Source organism: Entelurus aequoreus, linkage group LG12 (genome assembly GCF_033978785.1).
Source record: "Entelurus aequoreus isolate RoL-2023_Sb linkage group LG12, RoL_Eaeq_v1.1, whole genome shotgun sequence".
NCBI lineage: Eukaryota > Metazoa > Chordata > Actinopteri > Syngnathiformes > Syngnathidae > Entelurus > Entelurus aequoreus.
In genome coordinates this window covers 43394205-43421588 of record NC_084742.1, presented here as the reverse complement: position 1 = coordinate 43421588, position 27384 = coordinate 43394205, and the positions used below count along the sequence as shown (strand labels likewise).

The 27384-nt window shown below is 40.7% G+C and overlaps 2 protein-coding genes across 5 annotated transcripts in view; both read right to left on the bottom strand.

Annotated features, from left to right (window-relative positions):
• LOC133662235 (uncharacterized) overlaps positions 1-7296 on the bottom strand; it is a 13779-nt gene extending 6483 nt beyond the window's left edge. The window contains exons 1-8 of one of the 4 annotated variants that reach the window (XM_062066051.1): positions 7143-7296; positions 2638-2691; positions 611-1018; positions 461-547; positions 344-382; positions 254-283; positions 148-183; positions 1-81 (exon numbers count right to left, since the gene is read on the bottom strand). The exon at positions 1-81 is cut by the window's left edge and continues 24 nt beyond it. In XM_062066051.1, coding sequence (XP_061922035.1) covers positions 1-81; positions 148-183; positions 254-283; positions 344-382; positions 461-547; positions 611-1018; positions 2638-2691; positions 7143-7200 — 793 coding nt within the window. In that variant the 5' untranslated portion in view covers positions 7201-7296. The remainder of the gene's footprint in view (positions 82-147; positions 184-253; positions 284-343; positions 383-460; positions 548-610; positions 1019-2637; positions 2692-7142) is intronic. The other 3 variants (XM_062066052.1, XM_062066053.1, XM_062066054.1) reach the window with 3 other exon arrangements.
• A 466-nt stretch (positions 7297-7762) lies between these two features.
• On the bottom strand, positions 7763-25797 carry krcp (kelch repeat-containing protein). The gene is made up of 13 exons (XM_062066049.1): positions 25532-25797; positions 19953-20114; positions 18582-18663; positions 18450-18509; positions 14125-14347; positions 13951-14049; positions 13749-13880; positions 11393-11580; positions 11133-11329; positions 10964-11058; positions 10822-10876; positions 8260-8357; positions 7763-8158 (listed from the first exon to the last, which is right to left on the bottom strand). The coding sequence occupies exons 1-13, from the start codon at positions 25591-25593 to the stop codon at positions 7965-7967; spliced, it is 1647 nt and encodes a 548-aa protein (XP_061922033.1). The 5' UTR covers positions 25594-25797; the 3' UTR covers positions 7763-7964.
• Positions 25798-27384: the final 1587 nt, after the last annotated feature.

Below are 27384 nucleotides of genomic sequence, written 5' to 3'. Positions count from 1 at the left end.
ATTTGAACTTGAGGACGATGACAGCGGCGGCGCCAACCAACAGGATAGGCAGCAAAATCCACCAAAGCCTTTTGTCAGTCGCTGAAAAGAACCAAACGTCATGTCTCCTCCATGGAGCACCCAGTTAAGTGAAGCCGAGAGTGTTACCTGCTTTGGCGGGCTCCTTGCTGCCCTGCTGAGGACCTTTCAAAAATAGTGAGATTAGCGGCAGGTCGACGACTCGTGACGGGGAATCGTGACAACGTTGACTTACCGTGGCTCTTCTCTGTTGTCAGGCTGGTCCCTGCAAACGTTACATTCAATGACTTACGTGCATTCTTTCACGAAAAAGTTTGTAACGTACCTTTGCCGCGCTGCGTAGGAACCGTGGTGTCGTTTAGCCCTGACAACAGTGACATTTCACAACATTTACCCCCAAGTCGGGAAGAACCAAACGTTCCAATCATTTTGCCTGTGTTACCATGAGTCATGTTGGAGTCTTTTTGGGGGTTTGGTGGGCGTGTCTTCTCCGTCGCCGGGAGTGGCACCTCCGTTTTTGCTGAGGGAGCTGTTCGCTTGTCAAAAAGGATGGCAGCAGTACAAATAATATATTCAGTCTTAACACACTCACTGTTTTTAGCTTGTGGAGGATGTGTAGCTCGTCCTGTCACTGCTGGTGCTGCTGCTGTTGTTGGTGGTGGTGCAGCAGAATGCGGCGTTCCAAGTTCTGGTGTAGCTTCTGATGCTCTAGGTTTTGTGGTTGCAGGTCCCGGTGCTGCAGGTCCTGGTGCTGCGGTTGCAGGTTTTGTTGTTGCAGGTCCCGGTGCTGCAGGTCCCGGTGCTGCTGTTGCAGGTTTTGTTGTTGCAGGTCCCGGTGCTGCAGGTCCTGGTGCTGCTGTTGCAGGTTTTGTTGTTGCAGGTCCCGGTGCTGCAGGTCCTGGTGCTGCTGTTGCAGGTTTTGTTGTTGCAGGTCCCGGTGCTGCAGGTGCCGGTTGTGCTGTTGCAAGTTGTAATCCTGGTGCTGCAGGTGCTACAGGCGCTGCAAGTCAGTAACAAGCCATCATGGTCTCTTTGGAGCATCCCTACCCAGTCTAACAACAGTCAATGCACACTTGGTTAGGTACAATCAGGAATTTGCATAAAAGTAGAGTGAGAGTATTTCTCGCATACAATAGATGTTTTTTTAAAATATTTTGTTGGATTAGTGCAGGGGTCAGCAACCCGTGCGGCTCTTTAGCGCCGCCCTAGTGTCTCCCTGGACCTTTTTCAGAGATGTGTCAAAATGGAAAAAGATGAAGAAACATTTTTTTGTTTTAATATATTGGGACAAGCGGTAGAAAATGGATGGATGGATAATATATTTTCTGTAGGAGAACAAACATGACACAAACCTTCCTAATTGTTAGAAATCCCACTGTTTATGTTATACATCCTTCACTGATGAGAGTATTTGGCAAGCACCGTTTTGTCCTACTAATTTTTTAGCGATCCTTGAACTCATCGTAGTTTGTTTACATGTACAACTTTCTCCGATGCTGCCACAGAAAGATGTGTTTTATGCCACTCCTTTGTCTAATTTTGTCCACCAAACGTTTTATGCTGTGCGTGAATGCACAAGGGTGAGCTTTGTAGATTTTATTGATTTGCTGGAGTGCTAATCAGGCATATTTGGTCGATCCATGACTGCAAGCTAATCGATCCTAACATGCTATTTAGGCTAGCTGTATGTACATATTGCATCATTATGCCTCGTTTGTAGGTATATTTGAGCTCATTTAATTTCCTTTACTTATGTCCTCTGTAATATTGGCTGCATTTCTGATAGTTGTTTGTGTGCCATGTTGTTCCAGACCATAGCAAACGTTACCCAGCTTGCAAAGATTGCAATAAATCCATTAGAAGAAGACAGCCTGCCGTTTCCTTAAACTTGGACACACACATCTAAACCTTTGGCCATTCTGAGTCAGTAAACTCCAGAAGTTATCTCATCCTGTGAGAAGCCTCCGTTTTACTAATGATTTCCAATGTTGCAAAAATGTGTAGAATAAAAATTTAAATACGAAATTTCTGTCAACGAAGATTTTTGTCAGCCTTTGATAGTAGGCTAATATAGAAAGTTAAAGTTAAAGTACCACTGATAGTCACACACACTAGGTGTGGTGAAATTACCCTCTGCATTTGACCCATCCCCTCGAGTGGAGCAACGAGCAGCAGCGGTGGCCGTGCTCGGGAATCACTTTGGTGATTTAACCTCCAATTCCAACCCTTGATGCTTCGTGTCAAGCAGGGAAGTAATGGGTCCCATTTTTATAGTCTTTGGTATGACTCGGCCAGGGTTTGAACTCACGACCTACCGATCTCAGGGCAGACACTCTAACCACAAGGCCACTGACCTAATATACACACTTATATACAAATGTGTTGTCTTCATTATAACACTTAAATAAGGCTTTTAATTTTTTCAGCTCCAGACATATTTTAATTTTGTATTTTTGGCCCAATATGGCTCTTTCAACATTTTGGGTTGCCGACCACTGGATTAGTGTGATGTCATGCAAATAATGATAGAAACTCTTGTTAAATTAATACGATGGCATTCTTCAACTCTCACTGGATTGTGGCATTGAAACAAATATGTGCAACATCTGACAGACTCACTGTGGTGGCTTGTTGTCGCTCCTTCCTGCTTGTCGCTTGTTTCATCTGCTGACACTTTGAAGCAAACAACAGTCACGTACAGCTTGGGTGTAAGCACATTTGGTGTTGCACAAGCTGACGCAGCACCACCTGACTTTGCAGAGCTGTCAATACAGTAACTGCCTGTTATTTGCTGGGGTTCGGTTCTGTGACCAGCGACCACTCACGAATAACAAATAAAAGTAATTGAGAAAAACGTCGAGTAAGGCCTGGATCATGATGCTGCATTGAAGTGCCACTCCAAAGCCTCCTGCTAGCTTAATGGTATTGTTCTCCTCTGTTTTTGGATCAACATTTGCAATAACAGAGACGGTTAGATTTGAAACCCTCCCGTGAAGCTAAGTCTTGAAGCTAACAAGCCAAATTTATTGAAGCATAAACCAGCCTTCATCCCTAAATATGTCTCATAGACTCATACACTTAACACCTTTTAAATTGCAAAATGTATTTATTTATGAAAGATAATGAAAGATGGTTGATAGAAATGATGGCATCGGAGGCGCAGTCAAGCGTTGAGCCTGGTTGTCAGGCTAGTAGGGACAGGCACGTGCACACATAGGGCCCTATGGGTGCTTGAGCCCCTGCCCTTTTTTGCCTCGTCTTAAAAAGTGCCCTCTGCCTGTGTGTGTGTGGGGTTTTTTTTTCTTTTCTTTAAACAACATTAATAAATTCCTGTCAGGGATGTAAAAAAAAACTAAACAAAAAAACAGCGGTAGAAAAACTCCACGTTTTCTTGTAAGGCCGGGTTGTTTGAGCCTGCCCTTCCGCCAGAGAGAGAGAGAGAGAGAGAGAGAGAGAGAGAGAGAGAGGGCGAGTGAGTGAGTAAGTGAGAGGAGAGAGAGCCAACTGCGCCCCTGAGGAGACGTGATAGTGGAGCAACTTGAACCTGTGAGTTATGGTCTAGTCGCCGTCCACTTATTCAGCATCTAATATGGGTAATATTTCAGAAAAAATGATTCTATTATTCAGTGTGTCAGCTTCTGTTTTTGCCGGACGTCGGAGCACGGCGCATCAATTGAGCACGGCACATCAATTCCGCACAGAGCAGAGCGGATCGTGCGGCACAGGAAGTAGTGTACAAAATACAAAATAAAACACCGGGTTAATTTTCAAAATAAAATGCACTGTGTTTACAGCGGATCACATTTCTCTCACAGTAGAGGTTTATATATAAAGTTTATTGTGACTTTGCTATTACTGTGTGGGTTAACAAAATCATAATAATAATAATGATAATAATGATAATAATAATAATTATTATTATTATTAATAATAATAATAATAATAATTTCAGCATTCTGGGGATATAAGATGTTGGTTATCTGTTAGGAATATTACCATCTGTATTTAAACTTGATTCATGTTGATTATGCCTGCAGCACAATGCCAAAAAAAGAAAGGATACAGAAAAGGAAGGAGAAGGAGCGCCAGGAAGCAGCTAAGGGTAGCAGACCTCTTAATGCATGGCTAAAACCAAGTACTAACACCAGAATTCAAGAAAGACCACAGACCTCAGAAAGTGTCACACCTGAGAGAGAGGCAGAGACCTTAGAAGCAACACCTGAGAGAGAGGAGGAGGAGAGTGTAGAAGCAACACCCTGGTCCATATTTTTGGCCCTGTATTGCGTTTCAGTTGTTTAGTCTGAGCATTAAGTGAGAAAGACCATAAGTTACAACTTGATGGTGTTTTCATCAAGTTAAGGGAAGAAGGACAGATTTTCACATTTAAGTTTTTTCCATTTGGGCATTTATTTTTGTATTTTTTTTCAAAGTTCATGTTGCACTGTTCAATGTTCAATATTAAAGTGCTTATCTTTAACAATAAATAGCCTAATAATAAACCAGTGTTTTGTTGCTTTTCATGTCTTCCAAGCCTATGATAATGTGAATTAACTCATTATGACAATAATTTGTTGACACAAAAGAAATGGCAATCACTTTTACCTACAAAGGACACACAGCTAAGTAGTTAGCTTCCTATTAGCAAATTTAATTTTACATTAATTTCCATATTGTGTAAAGGACCAAAAAAAAATGTACTGCCCTTTTCTGACTTTGAGCCCCTGCCCCTCTATAATCATGTGCACGTCCCTGAGTAGGGATGTGTGGATCGATCCTGAAATATCAATACTGCCGATACCAGATCTTTAGGCTCTAATATCAATTCTCAAATCCAAATATTGATACTTTATTGATTTGAGATAATGTATATAAATAACAGGAACACCGTGTAAAGTAACTAAATCATTCTGATATTGTCTAAATCAGGGGTGTCAAACTCATTTTAGCTCAGGGGCCGCATGGAGAAAAATCTGTGCAAATCATGGCATTAAAACTAAAAAAAATAAAGACAACTTCAGATTGTTTTCTTTGTCTTACTTTGGCCAAAAATAGAACAAACACATTCTGAAAATATTACAATTAAAATAGAGAAAAAAATTCAGACAGCGGTAAAGTTTATGAAAGTGAATGAATGTTTATAACTGAATAAATGTACATATGCATAAAAATGTGTTTTCTTTTGTACTCTTTTTTTTAATGAATTAAGTAACGTTTATCACAACCTTTTTCCAAAACACAATATAGAATGTGAGATATAACAGGATAATGCATACATTTATCATTTGTTTTCAAAATGGTTACAAAAAAGTGGGACCCCATTTTTATGACTTGACGGGGTCCCGGGAACCCCATTTTGAAAAATCCTAGGGCCAACACTGATGGAGTATTGGTGCGTGCAAAACAGCAGCAGGCGGCTGTGGCCTGCGGGCTGGTTCTAATACTAATCAAATATCATCCCGGCGGCCATAGATAATCAAAAGTCAAGGCCCGCGGGCCGGATCCTTGACTTTGACACCCGTGGTCTAAATGAAACTCTTTTTGTGGGAACTATTTTTTCTTCTGCCGCAAACGCAACAACATACTGTGTTGCGTTTTTCAGAAAATTACCAGAAATTACAATGAGTCACTCAGTAATATAAAACAGCAAGTTCATTTATCCTTTTATTGTAGGCTATCACCATCATTTGCTTCACCCTGTGATTTTATATAATTTGAAGATGATTCCCCAAGAGCAGCAACTACTTTTTTTCAATATTACCAGGCAGGCACAAAGTATCGGTATCAGATCGGTATCACTGACACCAGCCTAAATTTTACTCTGTATCGGATCGAAAATAAGAATGACTTGTATCGCACCATTACTACAAGCAAGCGCTACAGTTTCCATCTGCTCCATCACACTCTAAAGTGGCGGGCGATGGTGTGTGGCGGCACAGGCCGCTAGCTGGTCCTGGCTAGCTGTCAGAGAAGGCGTTTTTCCAAGCCACTGCCTACACTGCCTGCCTGCTGTGATTGCAGAGACCACTTTTGAGCATTTAGAAACTTGCGTTCACCTTGCTGCAAGTTTTGAGGCCACATTGTATCAAAGTTTACTGTCAAAGCAAGTTACCACACAGGGCGCCACGTTGAACATGTATGCTGTACTATTATGTATTAATGCATTATTATTACTTGTTTATAAATTATAAGCAACTTTGGGTGGATAAGATGCATGATGCAAAAAAAAAAATTAGGCAACATTTTCTTTTTTCAACCATAACTCTTCAAATGTTGTACTCCACAAACCTTTCCCTACAACACTACACTCTATTCTAAGCGTATGGTTACACTTTTGTGTAATTGCTATTTGGGCATGGATTTAAGGTGTGTCACACCCCAGCGTCAAGACAGTGGACATCCTCTGCAGACGGAAGCAGCATCCTGTCCTGTAGGCTATTGCTATCCTCAGACTTTTGAACTCTTTCTTCCTGCCCTCACAATTGACGATGCCACAAGCATCCCTCGTGAGGTGTTTTGTCATGTTCTAACCTAAAAAAGATCCTCCTCTAAACACCACATAATTAATTAAGTCCAAATGCATCTTTCTTTGCCGCAACTATTTTTCCCCTTTCTTGTCTCTGAAGAGCAACAGGGTAAAGAGTGTTTCCGCCAGATGTTTACAGCTCAAAGCACATTTTTGGTCCCGGAACAATGATAATGTGGCCCCCTTGAGAGCGTGGGCACTTTGGCTCCCACCGTTTATCTGCTGCTGTATCGCCTATCAGGCAGCACTGAGCAGATAGAGGCTCTCTTAGATCAGTTCTTGGAAGGTAAACAAAACCCTCAAGAGATACTTCGTGTTAAGCCATTGTCGCTATGTCCCTTGAGATTTCTTATTTGTGTGCTTCTGCCACAGGTTGCAGGTCTGATTAGGTTTGTCTGAATCCAAGCAGCGAACAATTGAAGGAAAATACACACAAACAGCTTATCTGAGGCGGGATGGAAAGAAACAAGTCTTTGATCGTTCAAAGTGCGAGCCTCTCTGATGCGTATCAAAGCGACAACTACTGCAAAGACTTTGCAGAAACAGTAATATGACAAATAAGTGCGACAAGAAGAAATTAGAATGAAAAAGCTTCCCCTACCTGGAGTGAAGCCTTGCACTGATGCTAGGATGACAAGAAGCAGCCTGATGGTCTTCATGGTGAGTGTGAGTCTGTGGTTCCCTCCCGAGTTGTCCGTGGAGGAAAAAGGGTGTTTTAAACTGGGGTGCGCCACTGCTGATGATTATTTCTGCACTTCCTTCCTTCCTCTCCCATCCTGACGTAAAGCGGTGGGCGGCTGTGGAGACTGGCGAGATTTGTTCGACTGGAATTTGAGTTGAGGTTTAAAATATGAAAATATTTCTTATTACGGCATCATGCAACAAGTAAGAAGACATTGGAGATGTCAATCATCACATATAGTTTACATAATAAATTTAACCAAATTAGAATTTGAATAGGGATAGTTATGCAGGATTTGGAGTCTAGAGTCTGGAGTTTAGAACAAAAGTGACCGGAAAATGACAACAGATCATAGACGGTAACTATGGATTTTAAGTGGTTTGCACAGGCAGTTTCTCCCCCCTGTCCCTGTGCTTGCTTGTGTGGGATTCTTTTCCCTCAATGTTCCTTATAAGGAAGGTTTGCTGCAATAAAAGTGAATTAATTTGATACAACTATAAGCTGTGTGTCTGTGGGTTGACTAAATGGAAGAGCAAAAAGTGTGTCCCTTAGAATACCGTTTATTTCTGTAATGCACTACAAAATACATTTACCGTACTTGGTATTTTCTAAAATACATACAAAAATGCCCAGTTGAAATATGTATATTTTTTTAAATGACAGAAAAATTCTACAAAAAAAGTAAAAAAGCGGAAGAGTATTTTGCCTGTAAATAAAAACAACACACATAATGTCAAACCATCAAAGGAGGGCAAGCAGCTCCACTACGGTGACTGTGGTCACGTCGGCGTAAAAAGTGCCTTCATTGTCGCCACCTCCAAACACCAGCAGAGTTTTGCCCCCCGAGGCCGGGTCCATCTCCATGGCGACGATGGAATGACCCGCCCTGGCCACAGAGAGCTGCGGGAGCGTCACCTCCGTCCAGACGTTTGTATCTGACGACAAATAACACGGTTGGAGGATCCGTAGTATATCCGGGTGTCCATTCAAGCACGAAAGCTGTAAAAATGGTGAAATTACCCTTTGACAAGCTCACCTGTGTCAAAGACGAATGTGTCGGCGAGAGCGTTGTTTGCGTTGTAGCCGCCGTGGATCAAGAACTTGGTGTTTGAGAGGACAGCGCTGCCATGCCAGCTGTAACACACACATAATATGAAAGTTACAACACCAGCCCTTCTGATGTGACGTCTTTTATAGATCTTTGCAATTCTCTGCAAAAACGCTAAGGTGAGCAGTCACAATTTAGATTCCTATTTGGGCAATTTCTCTTACATCAATTGATGGACATCTGGAACTCCTTTTTTGATTGATTGATTGAAACTTGTATTAGTAGATTGCACAGTACAGTACATATTCCGTACAATTGACCACTAAATGGTAACACCCGAATAAGTTTTTCAACTTGTTTAAGTCGGGGTCCACGTAAATCAATTCATGGTACAAATATATACTATCAGCATAATACAGTTATCCCACAAGTTAATCATCAGAGTATATACATTGAATTATTTACATTATGTACAATATTTACAATCCGGGGGATGGGATGAGGAGGGTTTAGTTGATATCAGCACTTCAGTCATCAACAATTCATCATCAGAGAAATGGACATTGAAACAGTGTAGGTCTGACTTGGTAGGATATGTACAGCGAGCAGAGAACATAGTGAGTTCAGAAAGCATAAGAACAAGTATATACATTTGATTATTTACATTTGGTTAATTACAATCCGGGGAGGTGGGATGTGGAAGGGGGAGGGTGTTAGTCAAGGGTTGAGGTTGACTGGAGGTGTTGTTTTAGTGCGGTTTTGAAGGAGGATAGAGATGCCCTTTCTGTTACACCTGTTGGGAGTGCATTCCATATTGATGTGGCATAGAAAGAGAATGAGTTAAGACCTTTGTTAGATCGGAATCTGGGTTTAACGTGGTTAGTGGAGCTCTCCCTGGTGTTGTGGTTATGGCGGTCATTTACGTTAAGGAAGTAGTTTGACATGTACTTCGGTATCAGGGAGGTGTAGCGGATTTTATAGACTAGGCTCAGGAGAAACAGTAAAAGCTACAACGGAAACAATGTCAAATGTACCGTATTTTCCGGACTATAAGGCGCACTTAAAATCATTTTTTCCCCCTCAAAACTCCACGGTGCGCTTTATAACCCGGTGCGCCTAATGTAAGGAATAGGTTTGGTTGGCTTACCCACCTCGAAGCCATTTTATTTGGTACATGGTGTAATGATAAGTGTGACCAGTAGATGTCAAACATAAGAGATAAGTGTAGGCTGCACCGTTTGATGTGCTTCAACATGCGAGTATTATTATGGTGTGTGTATAAGGTTAGACATATTATCTGCCGTTTTGTTTGTTTTGCCATATTATGCAAAAGCAACTTTTCCTACCTTCTGGTACTTGCTGATCTGTATTTGGAATATGCATAAATCCTGAGAAAGTGTGTGCATCCGCCTTTGTAGTCCGTGCCGACACCGTAGTCGATAAGCTTCTTCTTTTTATCTATCTTCTTGTTATGGGACATTCATCATCGGGACGGCGTGGCGAAGTTGGTAGAGTGGCTGTGCCAGCAATCGGAGTGTTGCTGGTTACTGGGGTTCAATTCCCACCTTCTACCTTCCTAGTCACGTCCGTTGTGTCCTTGGGCAAGACACTTCACCCTTTGCCTCTGATGGCTACTGGTTAGCGCCTTGCACGGCAGCTCCCGCCATCAGTGTGTGAATGTGTGTGTGAATGGGTAAATGTGGAAATACTGTCAAAGCGCTTTGAGTACCTTGAAGGTAGAAAAGCGCTATACAAGTACAACCCATTTATCATTTATCCTCCGCTGTTGCCATTTCTAATATAAAGTAGTGTAAAGTTCTTACTTATATATGTCAGTAAACTCGCCATGAAAGCGCTAAAACATACCGGTATAGTGAGTTTACATTATTCACCCAAGGAACTTTAGTTATTAGAGTTCCGGTCAGACGTTTCTTCACGTGACACATTTCCGGATGAGGAAATGCTGCTCCGTTATTGATTTAAGTAAAGTCTGAATGTCAATAAAACAGTTAGCTCCATCTTTTGACACTTCTTCCACTCCCGTCCTTGCACCCTACACCGCTACAACAAAGATGACGGAGAGAAGACGCTGCCGAAGGTGAGCCACGTAAATAAGACCGCCCACAAAACGGCGCATCCAGAAGTGACTGTCAGAAAGCGGCTTGAAGATGATCTGTAAAACATAATCTATGCAACATTTTGACCAAAGAACCACCATTACATGTTATGTAGACCACAAGGAAGTGTTTTACATTTAGAAAAAAAAAAAAATAATATGACTCCTTTAATGCGCCCTATAATCCGGTGCGCTTTATACATGAAAAAAAGATAAAAAATAGACCATTTATCAGCAGTGCGCCTTATAATCTGGTGCGCCCTATGGTCTGGAAAATACGGTACTAAAAAAAAAGCTTCCCAATTACAGCTCTCAGCATTGATTTTTTTTAGAGGTGCCGGTCAAACTCTGCCACAGGGTTTGTAGGGGGGGAGCTTAAAGAAGCCTTAAGAGTGTGAACCTGTGCAAGCGATTAAGAGTCCAACATGGTTTACCATCTAGGAGAGGGGGCTTTTCCACTTGTCTGCACGGCAGAAAACTCCATCAGACCTGCGGAGAAAACAGGCGTACAGCGTTATACAATCAGAGGTTTTGGCTTATTCAATGATGTGAACACGTTACATTCTGCATCCTCACCAAGGTCCAACACAAACATGTCGTTGTAGCACACAGGTGTGTCCCACCCACCAAATATGTATATCTTCCCCCCCGGCATCACACACGCCGAGTGTCTGAAACACAACGAAAAGACGGTGAAGACCAGCGAACGCTAAATCGACCGCAGAGTCAGCTGCAGCGGCCTTACCCCGAGCGGGGCGAGGGGGTGTCGCCGATGACGATGGGCTGGTACCAGATGGACAGCTGGGGATCAAAGATGTACAAAGAGTCACTGCAGCCGTCCGGCACTGGGTTGGGCCGAGGGAAGACGCCTCCCAGCACAAAGAGTTCCCCACGAAACATGCTGCAGCTGTGGTACGCCAGGGGGGGAACCTTGCCTTGGGCCTGGAGGTGAGGTTAAAGGTGAGCACGAGAACACTCTCTGGGATTAGGATCAAAATAACACACCTCCACCATGGTCCACTTCCAGCTCTGCGTGTCCAGGATGTGGACGTCATTGAACCACTTTTTGTTCTTAGATCCACCAAACACAAAGATCCGCTTTGAGTCCGGGTCGTAGACGGACGAATGGCCGATTCTGGACTCGGGAGTAGGACCCTGTGCCAGCGTCTCGGCCGCCACCCAGGACATGTCCTCTGTTAGACAAAATACAGACTCAAGGGCTTAGGCGGTCTCATATGGAATAGTACACTTCAATATCAGCTCAGGGGTCACCACCACGCCCCAGGGCTAGTACCTGTATATACAGTTGTGGTCAAACATTTACATACACTTGTAAAGGACATAATGTCATGGCTGTCTTGAGTTTCCAATAATTTCTACAACTCTTATTTTTTTGTGATAGATTGATTGGATCACATACTTCTTGGTCACAAAAAACATTCATGAAGTTTGGTTCTTTTATGAATTTATTATGGGTCTACTGAAAATGTGACCAAATCTGCTGGGTCAAAAGTATACATACAGTAATGTTAATATTTGGTTACATGTCCCTTGGCAAGTTTCACTGCAATAAGGCGCTTTTGGTAGCCATCCACAAGCTTCTGGTTGAATTTTTGACCACTCTCCACTTGACAAAATTGGTGCAGTTCAGCTAAATTTGTTTGTTTTTTTGACATGGACTTGTTTCTTCAGCATTGTCCACACGTTTAAGTCAGGACTTTGGGAAAGCCATTCTAAAACCTTAATTCTAGCCTGATTTAGTCATTCCTTTACCACTTTTGACACATGTTTGGGATCATTGTCCTGTTGGAACACCCAACTGCACCCGAGACCCAACCTCCGGGCTGATGATTTTAGGTTGTCCTGAAGAATTTGGAGGTAATCCTCCTTTTTCATTGTCCCATTTACTCTCTGTAAAGCACCAGTTCCATTGGCAGCAAAACAGGCCCAGAGCATAATACTACCACCACCATGCTTGACGGTAGGTTTGGTGTTCCTGGGATTAAAGGCCTCACCTTTTTTCCTCTAAACATATTGCTGGGTATTGTGGCCAAACAAGCACATTTTTGTTTCATCTGACCACAGAACTTTCCTCCAGAAGGTCTTATCTTTGAAACAAAAATTGAGCTGTTTGGCCACAGGTTTGGCTCCGATGCAGTCGTCACCTGCATTGTGACGCCCACGAGGCCGTCTGATTGGTTATGCAAACTGTGCATGGGTAAAACGCAGAGCCCTGGCCTGTCTTATATGTTGGAGCGAGGGAGCCAATGCTCATTTCAAAAGCCAAAGTCTTAGGCAGCCTCGGCAAACCCACGGCAGAAAAAATCTAATGGAGTTTGAGAGGTGATGCAAAGAGGAATGGGCAAAACTGCCCAAAAATAGGATTGCCAATCTTGTGGCTAAATGTGCTCGTATATGTAAATTAGTGTGTATATACAGTACAGGCCAAAAGTTTGGACATACCTTCTCATTCAATGTGTTTTCTTTATTTTCATGACTATTTACATTACATTGTACACTGAAGACATCAAAACTATGAATGAACACATGTGGAGTTATGTAATTAACAAAAAAAAGGTGAAATAACTAAAAACGTGTTTTAAATTTCTAGTTTCTTCAAAATAGCCACCCTTTGCTCTGATTAGTTTTTCGCACACTCTTGGCATTCTCTCGATGAGCTTGAAGAGGTAGTCACCTGAAAGGGTTTTCACTTCACAGGTGGCATAGTTTTGATGCCTTCAGTGACAATCTACAATGTAAATAGTCATGAAAATAAAGAAAACACATTGAAATGAGAAGGTGTGTTTTTCTTCTCATTACTTCTTTGTTTTGAGGTAAGATGAGTATTTAGTCTCATTTTAACACTGTCTTGTACTGTCCTTCATGTAGTGTCTTCAATGGTAGAATATCAAAGAGACATGCTCAAGTTGCTAATAACGACTTGTTGGCGGCATGTTATGCAGATTAGCCTACTGTTGTTTGGTTGGTATCTGACTTTTTCAATCCAAATTAAATCCAAACAAAAGAGTTAGTCTTTATTGGCATCAATACCTCTTTGGGTTTTGTTGGTTTAGCTTCCATGCATTCCATCCTATTGGCGATGTAAAGTTATTTCAAGTGACATAATATGCTAACGAAAAGTAGCCGTGCTGCTGCAGTTACATTAGCTGCAGTACAGACGTTAAAATTACGATACTAATAAAAGAGAATTATATCGATCAACATTTTTATAACACACTAAGATATATATATATATATATATTGTTGTACTGCACAGCATTATGCGGGTTCTATTTCTTAGTGTGTAAACAGTCTGAAAAAAAAAGACACTTTGATGTGGACTTTCAAACACCTGACTGACCTGTGCAGAGCTTCCACATGGGATCTTTGCAGAACTGCATCCTGGCTCCTTGTCCACCTATCAAGATGGCGGTCTGGCTGTCAATGAGACACAGCGTTTGCCCCCAGCGTCCTGAGGGGTTCCCCGGTGACGCTGCAGGCCCAAGATAGAAGAGTTAGCTAACTGGCTTGTGTTCTGTAATATTAACAGTTTTAAATCTTACCAGTGTGTGTGGGGGTCTTAACTAGCCCACTTTTAGACCTGGCTCCACGTTGGGGTGGTGTCCTTCCCACAATCCCTTGCACATCTCCTGTGCTGTTAGCTGCAGGGACAGAGATGTCTTATTGATTTGAAGACAAGATGAGAGCCAGGTGATGTCCTACCACAGGAGCCTCACCTCGTTTACTCTTGGTTGCATCTTCCCTGGCAGAGAAGAGCTTCTGTCCTCCTTTCCCGTGACCTCGGACTTTTCGAACAGGCGTCGTTTGGTCCAATCTCGCGTTGGGACACAAGTTCTCCTCCTCCTCCACTGCGGCCATCTTTACATCTGTGTCTTCGGACACACGCTTTCTCTTCTTCTTGCTATCGAGCTCACGTCGTGCAAGGGTGGCTGCAGCATCCTGGGAACAACAAGACGTTCAGGCCAGGTTTTCCGTACAGAGATCAAGCCCTAGTTCTAGACTACATCACATTGTTAAGTAGGGCCGGACAATTATGGCAAAATGAATAATCACAATTATTTTGATTGATATTGTAATCACGACTACCGGTAATTACACAATTATTCATTCATTTGAACATTCCCATGTTCAATTGTACCACCAAAACTCAACTTTAAATATAGTTGTAAAAAACCTGGATATAAATTAGTAACGAATAAACCACAAGTAAAATAATATCAATATTAGAAATAACAATACATTTAAATAACAATAGCATTATAAAACAATAAAATTATGGGACGGCGTGGCGAAGTTGGTAGAATGGCCTTGCCAGCAATCGGAGGGTTGCTGGTTACTGGGGTTCAATCCCCATCTTCTACCATCCTAGTCACGTCCGTTGTGTCCTTGGGCAAGACACTTCACCCTTGCTCCTGATGGGTGCTGGTTAGCGCCTTGCATGGCAGCTCCCGCCATCAGTGTGTGAATGTGTGTGTGAATGTGGAAATACTGTCAAAGCGCTTTGGGTACCTTGAAGGTAGAAAAGCGCTATACAAGTATAACCCATTTATAATTTATGTTTTTCCTTTTAAATTTAATTATTTACCTTTTACCACCAAAGAGTGTGTGCTCACTGTGTAAAATAAAATGTTTGTTAATTAAATGCAAAAATCCTCACATTTATTGGTGCAATACATCTTTGAACAATTTTGACCAGTATTTTAGGTCAAAGCATAATAATTGTATATATGTAAAAATAAGTGCTTTAAATACATTATGCTTGTGTAAGGTACTTTTTTGAACCCTTTATTTTGTTGGCGTAGTCAGACCGAATGTGGCGCACCGCGCTATTATTGTGAAGGGTGAAGTGTGCTGTGCTGTGTTCTTCACAGCTTGAAGAGTAAAGAAAAGACTCACTTGAGGCTGTAAATTAAAAAAGAGAGCGGCTCTTAAGTTGCGACCACTGTTTGTACATTGTTGTTACATCGATGATGTCGTTCACAACAACACAAGCAGATGAGTTGTGTTGTGTGAGTGTATGGATTGTTCTTGTTTGCTTTAGGGTCGTAGTTTAATCGCCGTCAAATGGCCGTCTCGACGTTGTTTGGTTCAGCACGGGGTGGTGGGGATAAATGACTGGTATCGAACAAAAAATATTTTCCCAAACAAAAGTTTCTTCTCCTCACAATGACAACATTTCACTTACAAGTTTGTCAATTCTCTGATATTCTGAGTTTAACAGCAAATTCTGTTTTATTAGCCAATACGTGACTCCGTCTTAACACGAAAATCATAAGCCTTACTTTTTTGTTGAGTTGAGTGATTATTGATTAGACATACTAGCGCTGTGTCAAATAAAATGTAGCAACCCTGATGACATTCCAAACTTTTTTTCACTCATTTGCTCCTCATCCGTTTCACCGTCACAAGCTCCGGAATTTGCATGCATGTTGCGTGGCTCATTAATCGTTTTCAATCAATTATTATGTTTTCATAATCGGGAGAAGCCATAATCGAAATTAAAGTTTGATTACTGTCCAGACCTATTGTTAAGCAGGATTTACTGAAATTTCTTTTTTTCGACACGATTGAAATAGTCTCAGACTTCGCCCAGTCTTTGCGCTAGAGTGTCTTCCTTCTTGACGTTAAAGTAGAGCTAATTCAGGTCTAAATCAAGGCTGAAGTCAAATATGTTCAGGTGCAGGTTTAACATAGGAGTAATGTGTATGCATCACAGTACATGGTGAAGATGGATTACTTTGACCACCTAAACCGGGGGCAGCATGCGGCTCTTTAACGCCACCCTAGTAGCTCCCTGGACCTTTTTCAGAGATGTGTGAGAATGGAAAAAGTTGAAGAAAAAAATAATAATTTTGTTTTAAGATGGTTTCTGTAGGAGAACAAACATGACACAAACCTTACTAATTGTTAGAAATCCCACTGTTTATGTTATACATGCTTCATTGATGAGTATTTGGCAAGCACCGTTTTGTCCTACTAATTTCAGCGATCCGTGAACTCATCGTAGTTTGTTTACATGTACAAATATCTCCGATGCTGCCACAGAAAGACGTGTTTTATGCCACTCCTTCTTTGTCTCATTTTGTCCACCAAACGTTTTATTCTGTGCGTGAATGCACAAAGGTGAGCTTTGTTGATTTTATTGATTTGCTGGAGTGCTAACCAGGCATATTTGGTCAATCCATGACTGCAAGCTAATCGATGCTAACATCATACTTGCCAACCTTGAGACCTCCGATTCCGGGAGGTGGGGGGTGGGGCGGGTCGGGGGTGTGGTTGGGGAGGGAGGCGTGGTTAAGAGGGGAGGAGTATATTTACAGTTAGAATTCACCAACTCGAGTATTTCATATATATTTCATATATATATATATATATTATATATGTGTATGAAATACTTGACTTTCAGTGAATTTGTGTATGAAATACTTGACTTTCAGTGAATTCTAGCTATATATATATATATATATATATATATATATATATATATATATATATATTTATTTATTTTATTATACATATAAATAAAAGAAATACTTGAATTTCTGTGTACCGGAGGCTATCCATGATGGCAGTATTGTCCTGTTTAAGAGTGTCACAACATTGCTGTTTACGGCAGACGAACTGCTTTACGGTAGACGAAAACGTGACTGCTGTTGTTGTGTGTTGTTACCGCGCTGGGAGGACGTTAATGAAACTGCCTAACAATAAACCCACATAAGAAACCAAGAACTCGTCCTCGATCATTCTACAGTTATAACGTGATTGGGCAGGCACGCTGTTTATATCGTGGGAAAGCGGACGTGAAAACAGACTGTCGCCGCTGTCCCCACTCAGGTCCGCGTTGAGCTGGAGGGGGCGTGGCCTCCAGCTCCGGCTGAATTCCGGGAGTTTATCTGGAGAAAATTTCTTCCGGGAGGTTATCAGGAGAGGCGCTGAATTCCGGGAGTCTCCCGGTAAAACCGGGAGGGTTGGCAAGTATGGCTAAAATATTATTTAGGCTATCTGAAAGTACATATTTCATCATTATGCCTCGTTTGTAGGTATATTTGAGCTCATTTTATTTCCTTTACTTATGTCCTTTGTGTATTTAATTTATATTTGCATGTCTCATGACACATTATCTGTAGGTAATATTGGCTGCATTTTTCATAGTTGTTTGTGTGCCATGTTGTTCCAGACTGCAGCAAACGTTACCCAGCTTGCAGAGATTGTAATAAATCCATTAGAAGAAGACAGCCTGCCGTTTTCTTTAACTTGGACACACACATATACCTTTGGCCATTCTGACAGTCATTTCCAGAAATTTTACTAATGATTTCCAATGTTGCAAAAATGTGTAGAATAAAAATTAAAATACAACATTTCTGTCAATGAAGATTTGCGTCAGCCTTTGATTGTACGCTAATACAGCTATTACAGACACTTACATCATGTGTTGCCTTCATTATAACACTTACATAAGACTTTTAATTTTTTGCGGCTCCAGACTGATTTTAGTTTTGTATTTTTGGTCCAAAATGGCTCTTTCGACATTTTGGGTTGCCGACCCCTGACCTAAATGATGCTGAAAGACTACCAAGACCAGAGAGAAGATTCCTCAGAGATGGAAGTAATCTACCATGAATTGATTAACGTCGACCCCGACTTAAACAAGTTGAAAAACTTATTCGGGTGTTACCATTTAGTGGTCAATTGTACGGAATATGTACTGTACTGTGCAAGCCACTAAGAAAAGTTTAAATCAATCAATCAATGAATTTGATTAAACCGTTTTGGGACTGCTTTTGTTTGACGATAGACAGTGAATAATTTGTTTGCTGCAGAAAAAGCGTTCATGTGACTTCTTTCTTCTCACAAATAGTAGCACTTAATCTGTAGTGACGCAACATCTCTGAAAACAATTGATTTACAGTGGGTTTATTTAAACCAGATTAGTTTAGTCCTTGTTTTATTCATGCCCTGAACGTGAAACTGGGTCACAAAGTGTACTTAAGTTAATCCTAAACAAGTCAATATAGAAATGAGATGAATAAAGAATTACCTTAGGCGTGTGCTCCTTGACAGCTAAGATGAGTGCTGGTTCTGACCAACTGTCTTTTACCTGGAAATGTGTTTCAGTTTTTAATAAGGACAATTTGTCTTCAGCGATCATTTTTTTCCTATTTTTTCTTACCATCTGTCCTCCTTCCAGAGTGACATTCAAAGTGACGGCGTTGGTCCACGTCTCCTCTTCCCACTGTTCCCATGACAGACATCTGCAGGAACGCCAAAAATGAAGCCTTTTGGGTGTCATCAATGCGTATCCATCAACATCCCCGTTTTTTCCTGGGAAATCCCATTTTTTGTCTTTCCTTCCTTTGTCTTTCTTTAGCGCTGTTTTTTTGCTCTGCGCGGGAAAAAAATCTCCAGTACTGCAGCGACTTCAGCGCTTGGATCGGCTCGACAACACTCAGGGTGGGCCGGTGAAAGCAGCGAGGCAAGTAGCATCAAATCAAAACAACAACACGAGAGATGGCTGGACATAAAGCCGACGGGGAAAAACTTCACTACCAAAAATCTGAACGATTATTATCTTTACCTATAGAAGAGCTGGCAGCTGCTCACACATTCTCATACTTTCTGCAACATCGAAGGAGGAATGACATGAGCCAGCTTGAAAAATGTCTCAACTTGAAGCGCCGTGAAGTATCCCAGAATAATTTTTATTTCCATTTAGGCAAAATTGTAAGTTTTACCACAAAAAAAAAGCCTTACATTAAACCCAATGACTGCTATCTGCAGGGCTCGAAAGGGCACATGATTTCGCAATGCACTGTTGGTGCAGAGTAGCCATTTTTGCTGGATGTAGGTTTTGTTTACATGGCCAAACTTGTATATGCAGTATTTCATCAACGGAATCCATTTTCATACCGGTGAACAATTTTATAAAGCAAAATCCGATAAGCCTCATCGTCGAATTGGGCATTATGTGCATTATCTACGACTTTCATCTCTTAAATGTTGGAGAAAGCGAGCTAAGCCTCATTTCATAAGCAGTTTCCCTCGAAAAAAAACACATTTTAAAATACTTTGATCACTGTACTACTTCTCCAAGAATATTACTTGTTCATTTTTGTGCTTACCCAAGACTAAAAGGAAACTGACAAAGTGCTTTTTTCCCAAAATACTGTATGTTGTTTGTCGCCCACAGCTAAAATGCAGTGTGAAACAAAATAAAACATGTTTTGATTCAAATCTAGCAGTGTGAAAATGCTGTGGACACACCATTTCTAACACCAGGTCATGTTAAAAAGTCATGTTTGATCATCTCACGACTGCTATTCAGGCTATATGCCGTCTCTTAATTGGCTTTATAACCCGACTTCCTTTGACTTTTCTTTTTACACTGGAAATGAGAAAAATCTCACCAAATCCTGTTTTCCCCTTTAGCAATCCCTTATCGATCCCTTATTTTTTACTTTTTTTTTTACCAATTTCCCACATTTTTAAATTAAAATGTTGACTGATATGAGTCAATTTCTCTGTTCGTACTGAGTGGACAAACCTGTTATAGGGGGTCAATTTGCCAATAGTGATGGGGGTCCGCTGAGCATCAAGGAGGTCCGCGTTGACACAGATTCTGTCCCGCCAAGGCCCGCCGCTAAACAGCACCACCTGCTGGACAGTCGGGGGCACTGCAACAGACACCCGTCGGGACCCTTCACCGCTGAGAGGGGAAAAAAAGCCCTTAAGATTAAAAATGATAAATACGGTTGTGGGGAAAACTTGAATTCTGTAAAACTTTTTTTTTTCATTTATTTTTTATGGACATCCAGCATCAGACATTCCTATGCATTACATCATATTTACATACATCATATATCTGTTGTTTGCCCTAAATGTCCAAATATTTTTTTGTTTATATCCCAACGATGTATATATATATATATTAGGGGTGTGGGAAAAAAATCGATTCGAATTCGAATCGCGATTCAGAATTGATTCTCATTTTTTTTAAATCGATTTTTTTTTTAATTAATTTTTTTTTTTTTAATTAATCAATCCAACAAAGCAATACACAGCAATAATAATACCTGGGATTTATATAGCGCTTTTCTAAGTACCCAAAGTCGCTTTACATGTTAAAAACCCATCATTCATTCACACCTGGTGGTGGTAAGCTACTTTTGTAGCCACAGCTGCCCTGGGGTAGACTGACGGAAGCGTGGCTGCCAATTTGCGCCTACGGCCCCTCCGACCACCACCTATCATTCATTCAACATTCATTCACCGGTGTGAGTGGCACCGGGGGCAAGGGTGAAGTGTCCTGCCCAAGGACACAAAGGCATGGTAAGAGGCGGGGAGCGAACCTGCAACCCTCAGGTTTCTGACACGGGCGCTCTACCCACTATGCCATGCCGCCCCTAAATACCATAACAATGCAATCCAATTCCAAAACCAAACCCGACCCAGCAACACTCAGAACTGCAATAAACAGAGCAATTGAGAGGAGACACAAACACGACACAGAACAAACCAAAAGTAGTGAAACAAAAATGAATATTATCAACAACAGTAGCAATATTAGTTACAATTTCAACATAGCAGTGATTAAAAATCCCTCATTGACATTATCATTAGACATTTATAAAAACTACAAATAAATGAACAATAGTGTCACAGTGGCTTAAACTTGCATCCCATTTCATAAGCTTGACAACACATTGTGTCCAATATTTTCACAAAGATAAAATAAGTCATATTTTTGGTTCATTTAATAGTTACAACAAATTTACATTATTGCAATCAGTTGATAAAACATTGTCCTTTACAATCTTAAAAGCTTTTTACAAAAATCTACTACTCTGCTTGCATGTCAGCAGACTGGGGTAGATCCTGCTGAGATCCTATGTATTGAATGAATAGAGAATCGTTTTGAATCGGGAAAAAAATCGTTTTTGAATCAAGAATCGTGTTGAATTGAAAAAAAATCGATTTTGAATCGAATCGTTGGCTGTTGGAATTCGGCCATATTATTTGCCAAGGGAATTTACTTCTGTAATCTTCATTGGAGTGTATGTTCCTCCTTCTGCTGACGAAACTGCTGCTTGTGACACCATTCACGCCACTGTTGCACAGACCAAACATCACGATGCCCTCATTCTCATTTCGGGGGACTTTAATCATGTTTCTCTGGACTCTATGTTACCCACTTTCCATCAATATGTACACTGTGCAACACGGGAAAATAAAACTTTGGACTTACTGTATGCTAATTCAAAAGATGCATACAGCGCCACTGCCCTGCCCCCCTTGGGACGGTCTGATCATAATCTGGTGCTTTTAACACCTCATTACGTTCCTGCTGTGAGGAGGCAGCCCATCTCAACTAAATCCGTGCAAATGAGAAGTATTGAGGCGGGCATAGCCTTACAAGACTGCTTTGAGACTACAGACTGGGAAGTACTCTGTAAGCCTCACGGAACAGATATTGACAACCTCACAGACTGCATCACTGACTACATACATTTCTGTGAGGACTCCATCATCCCTACAAAAACTGTCCACTGTTACCCAAATAACAAGCCCTGGATCACCAGCCAGCTAAAGGTGCTGCTAAATAAAAAGAAGCGAGCCTTCAGATCCGGTGATCGGGACGAGTTGAAGAGGATTCAGTGGCAGCTCAAAGTTCAGCTTCAACAAGGGAAAGATGCCTACAGGAGGAAGCTTGAAGCTAAACTCCAACAAAACAACACTCGTGAGGTTTGGAAGGGTATGAAGGCCATCACAGGCTTCAACAATAAAGCCAAACTGCTGGATGGGGGTGTAGATAGAGCCAACAAGCTGAATTTGTTTTTCAATAGATTTAGCAACGCACCCCTTACTGGCCCTCCCCCCACTACTCCTGTTCTCACACCTCCCCTGAACTTCAACACACTAACTCCATCTCTTTACCTGCCACAGCCGTTTCTTCCCCCCCTCCCCCCTCCCTCACTTCCACCCCCACTGAGAAAGCCAGCTCGGTGTGTCTGACACCTGACGTGTAAGACGGCAGCTGGAGAGAGTAAATCCAGCTAAGTCAGCAGGCCCTGACCCGAGTCAACCCCTGGGTCCTGAAGACTTGCGCTGCTCAGCTAACTGGGATCCTGCTCTCCATCTTCAACCTGAGTCTGAAGCTAGAACGGATACCAGTGCTATGGAAAACATCCTGAAGAAGCCCAAGAAGCCCATCAATCGGGCTTGAACGACTTCAGACCTGTTGCGCTGACGTCCCAGGTCACGAAGGTCCTCGAGAGACTTGTGCTGGATCAGCTGAGACCACTGGTGGCTCCTTCCCTGGAATTCTCTACAGTTTGCATATCAGCCCCATGTAGGAGTGGACAATGCTGTTTATCTACCTGCTGCATCATGCTCACTCTCACCTGGATGGTGGGAAGGGCACTGTGAGGATCATGTTTTTTGATTTCTCAGTGCCTTTAACACCATTCAGCCAATTCTGATGAGTGACAAGTTGCTCGGGATGGGTGTCAGTTCATCCATTGTCTCCTGGATTACTGATTACTTGTCTTACAGGCCCCAGTTTGTGCGACTGGGGAGCTCCCTGTCAGATACTTTGGTCAGTGGTGTAGGTGCTCCACAGGGGACCGTCCTGTCTCCTTTCCTGTTCACCCTGTACACCTCAGACTTCCAGTATAGTTCCAGGTCCTGCCACCTGCAGAAATACTCTGACGACTCTGCTGTGGTCGGGTGTATCGGAGAGGGACAGGAATTGGAGTACAGGACACTGATCGCTGACTTTGTGGAGTGGTCTCAGGCGAACCATCTGGTCCTTAATGTGGACAAGACCAAGGAGCTGATCATTGACTTCAGGAAGAGAGTGACCCCGGTGGAGCCCATCAAGATCCAGGGCCGGGAGGTGGCAGTAGTGGAGCAGTACAAGTACCTGGAGTCCACTGAACAGCAGACTGGACTGGAAGGACAACTGCAAAGCTGTTTACAAGAAGGGCATGAGCAGACTCTTTTTCCTGAGGAAGCTTAGGTCCTTTAATGTGTGCAGCAAGCTGTTGGAGATCTTTTATCAGTCTGTTGTGGCCAGTGCACTGTACTTTGCAGTGGTTGGTTGGGGGAGCAGCGCCAGCAAAAGGGATTCAAACGGATTGATAAACTGATCCGGAAAGCCGGCCAAACTATTGGCACGCAGTTGGAGGCGTTTGTGTCAGTGAGGGACAGGAGGACACTGGACAAACTGCTCGCCATCACGGACAATCCTGCCCACCCACTCCACCTGACAAATTAAGGGACAGCGGAGCTCATACTCCAACAGGCTCCTTCAACTTCCTTCCCGCACTGTGCGATTCAAGAACTCCTTCATTCCGTACTCCATCCAGCTGTATAATCACTCGCCATACAGCAATAGATGACATCTGCCTATTATCTGACACCTGACATGTTAGCTACTTCTCTTTGTTTATAATGTCTATCTTCTATTTCCTGCTGGACCTACTCTCCATTTTATGCTGCTGCTGTTATATATACTGTATATACTGTAATATTGTACATGGTCATTGGTATATATTGTATATATGTTATAGACATAATATAATATATCTGTATATAAATTATTCTGTACACATATTATGTATATATGTTAGATTTTTTATAGCTTTTTTAGTCTATTTATACCTGCATTGTCCTTTCCATCCTTACACTTTCCATCATGTAACTGAGCTACTGTGTGGAACAATTTCCCTTGTGGATCATTAAAGTTTGTCTAAGTCTAAGTGACCCCAAGAATCGATATTGAATCGAATCGTGGGACACCCAAAGATTCACAGCCCTAATATATGTACACTACCGTTCAAAAGTTTGGGGTCCCCCAAACAATTTTGTGGAATAGCCTTCATTTCTAAGAACAAGAATAGACGGTCGCGTTTCAGATGAAAGTTCTCTTTTTTCTGGCCATTTTGAGCGTTTAATTGACCCCACAAATGTGATGCTCCAGAAACTCAATCTGCTCAAAGGAAGGTCAGTTTTGTAGCTTCTGTAACGAGCTAAACTGTTTTCAGATGTGTGAACATGATTGCACAAGGGTTTTCTAATCATCAATTAGCCTTTTGAGCCAATGAGCAAACACATTGTACCATTAGAACACTGGAGTGATAGTTGCTGGAAATGGGCCTCTATACACCTATGTAGATATTGCACCAAAAACCAGACATTTGCAGCTAGAATAGTCATTTACCACATTAGCAATGTATAGTGTATTTCTTTAAAGTTAAGACTATTTTAAAGCTATCTTCATTGAAAAGTACAGTGCTTTTCCTTCAAAAATAAGGACATTTCAATGTGACCCCAAACTTTTGAACGGTAGTGTATACACCCCCCCCCCCCCCATGACAGAAACTGCAGGAAAACTAAATAACAATAATATTTACAGATAAATCAATTAAATAAAGAAAAAAGAAATAATAATATCAAATTAATAATAATAATAATCAGAAATACAGTTAAAGAATATACACAGATAATAAATAATAATTTAAAAAATATATATATATATATATATATATATATTTATATATATATATATATATGTATATATATATATATATATATATATATATATATATATATATATATATATATATATATATTATATATATATAAATAAAGGGAATAATCCTTTTTTTTAAAAAACATTTATACATCAAGAGAAGCGTTTGTATCAATCAATCAAAGTTTATTTATAAGCCCTTAATCACAAGTGTCTAAAAGGGCTGCAAAAGCCACAACGACGTCGTCGGCTCAGATTGATTGATTGATTGATTGAAACTTATATTAGTAGATTGCACAGTACAGTACATATTCCGTACAATTGACCACTAAATGGTAACACCCCAATACGTTTTTCTACTTGTTTAAGTCGGGGTCCACGTTAATAAATTCATGGTAACAGATCCCACATCAGGGTAAGATTTTTTTTAATTTTTTAAACACTTTAACTTGGACGGAAACATTTAACTAAACACTGCTCGTTCAATACAGACTACAAACGTCGCAGAAGAGCCACTGGCTACTATTAAACCAGGAATATTTCATATATATCGCACACGAATACTAAAAGGCATCATTGAGACGTTTTACCTCAGCAACCGTTGAGGCGGTGCATCTACTCCAAAAACAGCAAAAACTCCAAATTCTTCCATTTTGTTTTTCTCTTCCAGCAATAACTGAATATTATTACTCCTCTTCCCTTTCGACTTGCTTATTTAGACAACGTTCTCATGAATAAATGCAATTTACTGTAAAAGTCAACCGTTGCAGCGACAGACGACGTCTCCCGCCACAGGGTCTTGATTACTTTCTGTATAGGCGCGGCGAGGTGACGACAGCATTTGTGCGCTTGTTTTGATATTTCGATGAGTCTGCACGGGCGGGTATCGACGCTTTCTGAAACACGCTGAGGCGATCTACTCTGTATCCCTATTAAGAATCGAGCGCTCTCCAAAGCAGTCTCCAACCAATCATTAGCCTGTGTTTAGCAGCACTGCGTGACGTCACTGGAAAGGCGCGTATAGTGCGTCACGTCATGTTGGCAGGAGAGGAGAAGCGGCAGTTCGAATGAATGGCACACTCACTTCGGAGTTTACTGGAACATAGAAATGTTTGTCAACATTATTATGCTCCAGGCAAAACAATGTATACGTAAATGTAGATTTATAAAACATTTAAAGTGGCTAAAAACATTTAAAGTGATTTAGTTGGCCCTTTTTGTCTTTTGTTTTTTGATACATATCTAAAAAAAAAATCCCCCATGTCCCTTTAGGGGCTCCGTAGTTTTTCATTATTATTATTATTTATTAATATTTAATACTCTCTGTATTTGCTTTTGTTTTCTTTCCTTGACTTTTGTGTGAATTAGAAATGTTTGTTTGTTGTTCAATATAAAAAATTTTAAAAAATTAAAATTAAAAAAACTCACTTTAGAGTTTAATTACTGCGCGTATTTAAATCACACGAATGTTGAACAATTCAACACAGATTTTAGTTGGTTGAACTTAACCGAATCGTCAAATGTGCCCGACGTGCTTCCGACCTCCACGCGGAAGTAAAAGATAAAAATAAAAAAAATAAAACTTTTTTTTTTTTAAATTTATTTATTTATTTATTATATTTTATAAACCTTTATTTATAAACTGCAACATTTACAAACAATCGAGAAATAATAATTATCAAACTAAGTACAAAAACAATACAAAAACAGTACAAAACAGCGCCAGGGGGTTGTAAACTCAATAAAGTAACTAAAATGGAATTATATATATATATATATATATATATATATATATATATATATATATATATATATATATATATATATATATATATATATACACATATGTATATATATATATATATATATATACATATATATATATATATATATATATATATATATAGATAGATAGATAGATAGATAGATAGATAGATAGATAGATAGATAGATAGATAGATAGATAGATAGATAGATAGATAGATAGATAGATAGATAGATGGATAGATAGATAGATAGATAGATAGATAGATAGATAGATAGATAGATAGATAGATAGATAGATAGATAGATGGATAGATAGTACTTTATTGATTCCTTCAGGAGAGTTCCCTCAGGAAAATTAAAATTCCAGCAGCAGTGTACAGAATTGAGATCGAATTTAAAAAAGTAAATAATGGGGGTATAAATGGAAACAAAATGGAAAAATATTACAATAGAATAAAAACAAAAAGCATCAATGAGAATACAAATATAACAGTAAAATAAGAATATAACAAGAGATACTAGGCATTAGTGACCATGTTATGAAAGCGTATTACACTGTTATTGTTTTGCATCCCCCGTCATTCTAGTACCCCCCTCCCTCCCAGAGAGGAGTTGTACAGTCTAATGGCGTGTGGGACAAAGGAGTTGTTTAGTCTATTAGTCCTGCACTTGGGAT